The sequence below is a fragment of the Leptonychotes weddellii genome, chromosome 1 (assembly GCF_054177405.1).
Source record: "Leptonychotes weddellii isolate Sample4059 chromosome 1, ASM5417740v2, whole genome shotgun sequence".
NCBI lineage: Eukaryota > Metazoa > Chordata > Mammalia > Carnivora > Phocidae > Leptonychotes > Leptonychotes weddellii.
Window position 1 is genome coordinate 90,402,860 of NC_138369.1, and position 7,109 is coordinate 90,409,968.

Sequence of the window (7,109 nt, forward strand, 5' to 3'; positions counted from 1 at the left end):
GGAACTCAATCATTCTTGATTACCCAATATCAGAACAACTGTCTAATTCAAATAGCCCTGATCAACTTTCTGAAGGTTTAAAATATACCTCAGAGACTGAGGAGCATTGGTAACTAAGGCCAGCTTCCACCCTAGAAATCATTTCTAAGAAACTTGTTAAATTAGCTTTTGTGTCTTTTAAGTATGGTAGCCTTCCTGAAATTGTGCATAGAAATTTCATTATTCTGAGCAAAAGCAGAGAAAATTCATTTTAACCAAATGCATTTTCCAAGGAGAAAAATTACATCTTTCCAAGTGATGAGGGAAACATAACCAAACTTGCATTTTGGTGATAGCAAAGCTTAATGGCTCTTCTGTAACCCATACAGTATCAGTGACTCTTGGCAATATTTCAGAGGATTTTCATTGCAAAAGGCAGTAATTTGGAAAATTAAATCAAGTTTGACATGACCTCAACATCAAATTTGATGTTGAGGAAATCCCAAATAACTTTCACTACCCACTAGAATGTAACAGATGGAAATGAGGCTGAAAAAAAGTATCTGCCCTGAAAAACTATCTGATCTCAAGTGCTGGGTGTCTTTTTTCCTCACCTCCAGTTAGAACCATTCATCTCTATTGATTTCCCATACACATTTTCTAAAAACTCAAGAACACTTTTTTTTTTTTTTTTTAGCCAAACAAAATCTGTTTTAAAGAATTTCTCTTATCCTTTCTCCTCAGACATGGAAAGCATGAGGAGAACTAGTTATAAGATTCTTCGTTAAGGTTAACAATCTTAAAATATCTCTCTTTGGATCAACTTTGCAATAGCATAGTGATCTTTTTGGTCTTTAACAGTTTTATCCATTAAAAAGCAGGAGAGATAAAAATCCAGGCAATTCTTAAAAGGGTATGATTATTGCAGAATATTCTGAAAGAGTGGATGACTTCCCAACCTTTGCTCTTGCTATTCCCTTTACTCTAGTCCACACCATATCCAGCTGTTGTTTCCATGTGTGATTTGCAAAGGGAGTGTGATTAGCTGGCTTGTTTCCATTCAGCATGTGGTCAGTGAATCTAATAGACCTTTTCTAGCCACACTGGAGCTGTGCCCACCCCCCAGCTTTTCCTCATCTTATTACTGTATTACTTTTCTTTCCTTGAGAAGGTTCATGCCTACTTCCTAGAAAGACTTCACAGAATGACCCTAAACTCCGCAGGCTGACACTCACTTAGCCAGGTTAACTTGGAAGCCTAGCATTTATCAAGTTCAATTTGTCCATTACTTCAGCCTCCCAGAAGTGGGGGAAGAGAACTTTGGGCCAAACTCTGTGATCTCATGACTCCCCACAACTCCATGAAGTAAGCATGTTACTCCCACTTATAGATGTGAAATCCAAGGCCTTGGCAGGTTCTATCACTTTCCCAAAGTCACTACCAAGAAGTGGAGAAACAGAGATTCAATTTAGGTTGCCTGTCTACAAAGACTATGTTCTTTCCAGAATACCACTTAATTCTACATTTTGGCTTCAAAATATTCCCTACTTTGAGGCTATTTTTTAAAGCTATAGGGACACCTGGGTGGCTCAGTCGTTAAGCATCTGCCTTCAGCTCAGGTCATGATCCCAGGGTCCTGGGATCGAGTCCCACGTTGGGCTCCCTGCTCAGCGGGGAGCCTGCTTCTCCCTCTCCCTCTGCCCCACACTCTGCTTGTGCTCTCTCTCTGATAAATAAATAAATAAAATCTTTAAAAAAAAAAAAAGCCGTAGAATAGAATCCATCCTTTTTTTTTTTAATGGTCAGGCTTAGATTTAGATCTCCTGAGTCTTTTTTTATTTAACTTTTGTTTTTTATCTTTACTGGCTTCCCAGTGTTCAAAAGATGAAAGCTAACAATTATTAAATATAGGAAGGAGCCATTTCATAAGGCTGTTCCAAAGAGGATAAAATTAATCTCACACCAAAAAATAAAGAGAGCGATGAAGAAAGTGAGGGAGGGAGGCGGGAGGGAGGGAGGAAACTGAAGTAATAAATCGACGAATAACAAAACAAACATTTCAAACTATTCCCGTGTGACTCCTCACAAGACAGTCTGTGCTATCCTCTAAACACATCGATGACGACCTGCAGAGAGACCCCAAAGCAGCTGCTCCAACCTACTGCACTCCTAAGACGCCTGGCTGACTCTTGACTCTGGTCTGACCAGTGGTTTAGCTTCAGAGACTATGATACAGATGACAGTCATCTAAGAACACAGTGTAACACACACAGGCACTGTGGACAATGGCATTGGGGAAAGGACTTCTTTTCTTTTTTTAAAGATTTTATTTATTTGACTGAGAGAGAGAGAGAGAGAGAGAGAGCACAAGCAGGGGGAGTGGGAGAGGGAGAAGCAGGCTTCCCGCGGAGCAGGGAGCCCGATATGCGGCTCGATCCCAGGACCCTGGGATCATGACCTGAGCCGAAGGCAGACGCTTAAAGACTGAGCCACGCAGTCTCCTCAAAAGGACTTCTTTTCATCACAGGACAATTAATTTTCTGTCATCAGTGATGACAGCAGAAACTTGCATGAATACTTCCAAATAGTGGACCCCTCAGTCATCATTTATTTTTGGTTCTAGACTATCCTCTGGGGGTTTAGGACTTTATAATTAAATCTGGCTGTGGCTAAGAAGACCCAATCTGGCTTTGCAATTGGTGGCCTCACTACTTGAAGAGGAGACAGGACCAGAAGCCAGCCGGGGCCTGGCCTAAAGGGGGGCAGGCCGGGGACTAGGTCAAAAGTACCCTGACTCTTCTCTTTAATTGCTGAGGGAAGACATTGTTATCATGTTGGGACTTGCTTGGGAGCTGACAATTTAGAATCTTCTGAGTGGCTTAACTTTCCAAATGCCCGCTGCCAACTGCTTCCCAAATGCAGCGAATGACATGAAAAAAATTGCATGAGGGTAGAACTATAAAGCCATCCCACTTCTCAAGAGAAAAAGTGGCCCGTACATTATAACTGAAAGGAGAACAGTATAAATATTCCACTGTGGAAGAATGGCAGGAGACAATGGCAGGAATGCAACAGTGAGCAGGGGCTATATGAGGCAAGGACAAAGGAAAGAAAGAAAGAGAGAGAGGAGGAGGGAGGGAGGAGAGAAAGAATTTAAAATCCTGTGCCTGTGTATAAAACTGTATTTGTATAAACTAAGAAGAAGGGACTAGAATTTATTAATAGTGTCTGGGGTTTGGGTGGCTTTTCAGGTGTCATTTTCTGTTATTGTTGAGATGAAGTGTTTCTGGTTGGACTTAGAACTGCGATGACCGAAGGGACGATATAAAAAGGCAAACACACTGCAAGGACTTGCAGGCTTTGCTCCCACCTGTGTCCATCTCGTCCACGTTGCTGAGGAAGTCCTCCGGAGTCGTCGGGACACTGTAGCAGCCTAACCCCAGGCCGCTGTCCGTGCTCTGCTCCCTCGAATGATAGGGCCCTCTGGGGAGTGAAGGACAGAGAGACTTCAACGCGAGCCCACATCAAGAAATTCCAAAATCAAAACACAGTCATGAAACCCCTAAACTGGTCTCCTTCTGTCATGCTGCCCAACTTTCCAGGGAATGGAGAGAGGCCGACTTTGCACCCCTCTTTAATTTTCCAACATGCATACCAATGTCAGCGAGATGTAAAGACCAGGCAAATAAAACTGGCCATTCACAGTAAGGTGACGCTGATTTCCTTTTTATCTCAAAATAATAATTTGAAAACTGTGCTGCACATAGACTATGATACCATTTATGTAAATTTTTAAAAAGGAAAACAGTGTTGAATATTGCTTATGAATGCACACATTAACAAGTAATCGGAAGTATAAAAATATGTGTGATGGACACACACCAATTGCTGAACAGTGGCTCCCACTAGGGAGGGAAAAAGAGAAACATTTCAGTGGTGGTGGGGATGGTTTAAATATTAACTATAATACTCTAAAAAACAAAACAAAACAAGGGGCGCCTGGGTGGCTCAGTCGTTAAGCGTCTGCCTTCGGCTCAGGTCATGGTCCCAGGGTCCTGGGATCGAGCCCCGCATCGGGCTCCCCGCTCCGCGGGAAGCCTGCTTCTCCCTCTCACACTTCCCCTGCTTGTGTTCCCTCTCGCTGTGTCTCTCTCTGTCAAATAAATAAATAAAATCTTTAAAAAAAAACAAAACAAAACAAAACAAGATCTATGGACGTATGGCAAATCTGGGTGTTGGATACCTGGGTAAATCTTATGTTATTCTTTATTATTTTTCTGTGTATTTGTAATACTTCTAAATCAACAATTTAAAAAATTCCCTTTCTTCATTATTTCAGTTACTGTTTGTTTTTACCTCTCTTTTTTATTAACTTTCATAATTGTATTTGTTTGTTTGCTACAGGCTTCTGCAAGGGCAGAAAGGACACAGGAAATCGACAACTGCCCTTTATTAGGGTTTAAAAGCTACAATTAAGGTTTGACTACTTCTACTCATGAACATATTTCTGGCTAAATTATCTTTTCGTTCTTGCTCATATGTTTCGTATTTTAAAAATATCTCTTTGTTTTAATTACATTTTTTATTGTAAAACAATTTTAGACCCACAGAAAAGATGTGAAAAGTGTATGGAGTTCCCGTGTGCCATTCACCCAGCTTCCCCAAGGACATCTTACACAATCGTAGTACAGTTACCAACATCAGGAAATGGACAGCTTCCCTCCATCCCCACCCCAACCTCCCAGCTCCCCACCTTTCCCCAACATAAACAAAGGCCCATTATACTCTAGACCACGTTAAGAAAGCAAGCAAAAAATAAGTCAGTGGCTCCAAAATGTTAGCTTACCCATTGAGGAAAGGATCAGAGCTATTATTAGTGATGGATCTCATGTCTGGGGTCATGGCTGGCGGGTTGACAGCAGCCTGAACGGTGGCCAGAGTCTCAGCTTCCATGGGGAGCTGTCTACAGAGGGCGGCTTCCTATAGAAATAGGACAGTCACAGGGAGGGCAAGTTATTCACTCATTGTCACAAGGATCAGAGCAAAGTGTATTTCACATGAAACCTTTTCACCAAACACAAAGCATTTCATGTGTGTTCCCAATCAGTCAAAATCATCAGGAAATCATCACTGTTCTTTCTCCGGAGAAAGTCTTCCAGGCATAAGTCACTTTCTGACATTCACAAAGTTAATGAGAAGCTCAGCTAGTATCTACCTCAGGACACTTACGTAGCAACTGTCCCACCCATCCAAGTGTTTAAATACCCAAGTCACATAAAGGTGTGAAGACACTTTCTTCCAAGACATTTTTATCCCAGGTGCTCAGACCAAATCTTAATCAATCAAAGCAGCTGAACTCCTTTGGCCTAGCAAGTACATTCTGCTCTCTGCCACTAACAGGCCCATAAAGCCGGCAAATTACAGAGTCAGGCTCTCCATCAGATCATAGCTGGCAGTTCTATGTCAATAGCCAGGAGAACAAAACAACCAGTGAAAAAGTTTGTTAGTCCATCGGTTTTTCTATTTGACCAGTCATTTTGTTGACCTGATTAAAATGGCTGAAGGGTGGGGAACCATGCAGAGCCAATCCAAATCCCACTAACAACAAACTGATAGCGTATGGATTTCATTAGCAAAAATCAGAATGCTAGAATTATTTTGTTTTGGCTGGCATGACTTTGCCAAAGAGAGTCAATCCAAAAGATTATGAATTGGACTGCAATTACTTTCTCTAGGTAAAACCTCCAGGGAGTCTCTCCCATTTTGACAAACATGAGCAGACATCAAATTCCTTTCAAATCTGCTGCTCTTTCCAGAGAAGAATACTTTTGTATGTTTATACTTGCATCCAAAACCCAAGTTAGGCCCTTCCTATATTTATGCCTATCAGTTTCCCACTTTCCAGCCTGAAGTCACTGGTCTTCCCATCCCTCAAACCCCAAAACCATGGCTACAATGGCAAACAGAATATTTAGGCCATTTAAATTACGGTATCTCTGTTAGATCTCTTCCAGCCCTAACATGCTATGATTTTAGAGAGTAACTGCTGTCTAGACAAGTCTAGTGAAGTCATCGGCAATAAAAACTTTCGGTTACTAGAGTTCATTGTACTGTTATGAGGAGTTATGGTAGCATGACTCTTACAAAACGTGAGACTCCTGATTGATAAGAAACTGCATTGTTAATTTGTAATGAAATAAACATCCTGTCTAGGAAGGGCTTCTGGCTCACTTCTCTTCATCCAAGTTGCAAATAACCAGAATACTTAACAAATTTTCTTCAGTTATCCATAAAAAGCAAACAACAACAACAACAACAACGGGGTATTTTTTTTAGAGGTGATTTTAGTCCATAATTTCAATCTTCAAACTACCTTCTGAATAAGTCTAGAAAAATTAAATTATTTCCTGACAGATGTTTTTATATGGCAGGCAGTGTGCATTAGAAACCTTATTCTCCAACCAAAGGTCACCTGAAGGCCTCATACAGAAGAACGACAGGGACTGAACTGGTGGGAGAAGCCTGGAGTCCACCAAGCACACACACATACACAAACCACAGTCTGAAAACATCTAGTCAATGATATAATTTCTAGTTTTTTATAAACTGTAACTGTAGAGATCCTTTGGGCAATAACCTTCATTACATAAAAAATTAACTTTAACTAGCACAATCCATTTTATAACCATTCTGAATAGATGCTTTTTTTGTTTCCTTTACTTTATTTAAATTCAATTAATTAACATATAGCATATTATTAGTTTCAGAGGTAGAGTTCAATGATTCATCAGTCTTATATATAACACCCGGTGCTCACTGGATCACGTGCCCTCCTTAATGTCCATCACGCAGTAACCCCATCCCCCCCCACCCCCCTCCCCTCCAGCAACCCTCAGTTTGTTTCCTATGATGGAGAGTCTCTTACGGTTTGTCTCCCTCTCTGATTTCGTCTTGTCTTATTCTTCCCTCCCTTCTCCTATGCTCCTCTAAACAGATGCTCTTTTAAACATAAAAGTGGAAGAGATTGCTGCATTTCCTTATATCTGACAAAATTTTTTCACCGTAAGTCTTAAGAATACTAACTGAATTTCTAATATCCAGGTAGTCTGAATTTAAATACAATAAGAATT

The 7,109-nt window shown here is 40.8% G+C and overlaps 1 protein-coding gene across 1 annotated transcript in view; it reads right to left on the reverse strand.

The window, feature by feature from the left end:
- The window catches only part of WWTR1 (WW domain containing transcription regulator 1), a 134,378-nt gene that overhangs the window by 4,414 nt on the left and 122,855 nt on the right, over positions 1–7,109 (reverse strand). The window contains exons 5-6 of the mRNA XM_081827618.1: positions 4,826–4,959; positions 3,350–3,462 (exon numbers count right to left, since the gene is read on the reverse strand). Coding sequence (XP_081683744.1) covers positions 3,350–3,462; positions 4,826–4,959 — 247 coding nt within the window. The remainder of the gene's footprint in view (positions 1–3,349; positions 3,463–4,825; positions 4,960–7,109) is intronic.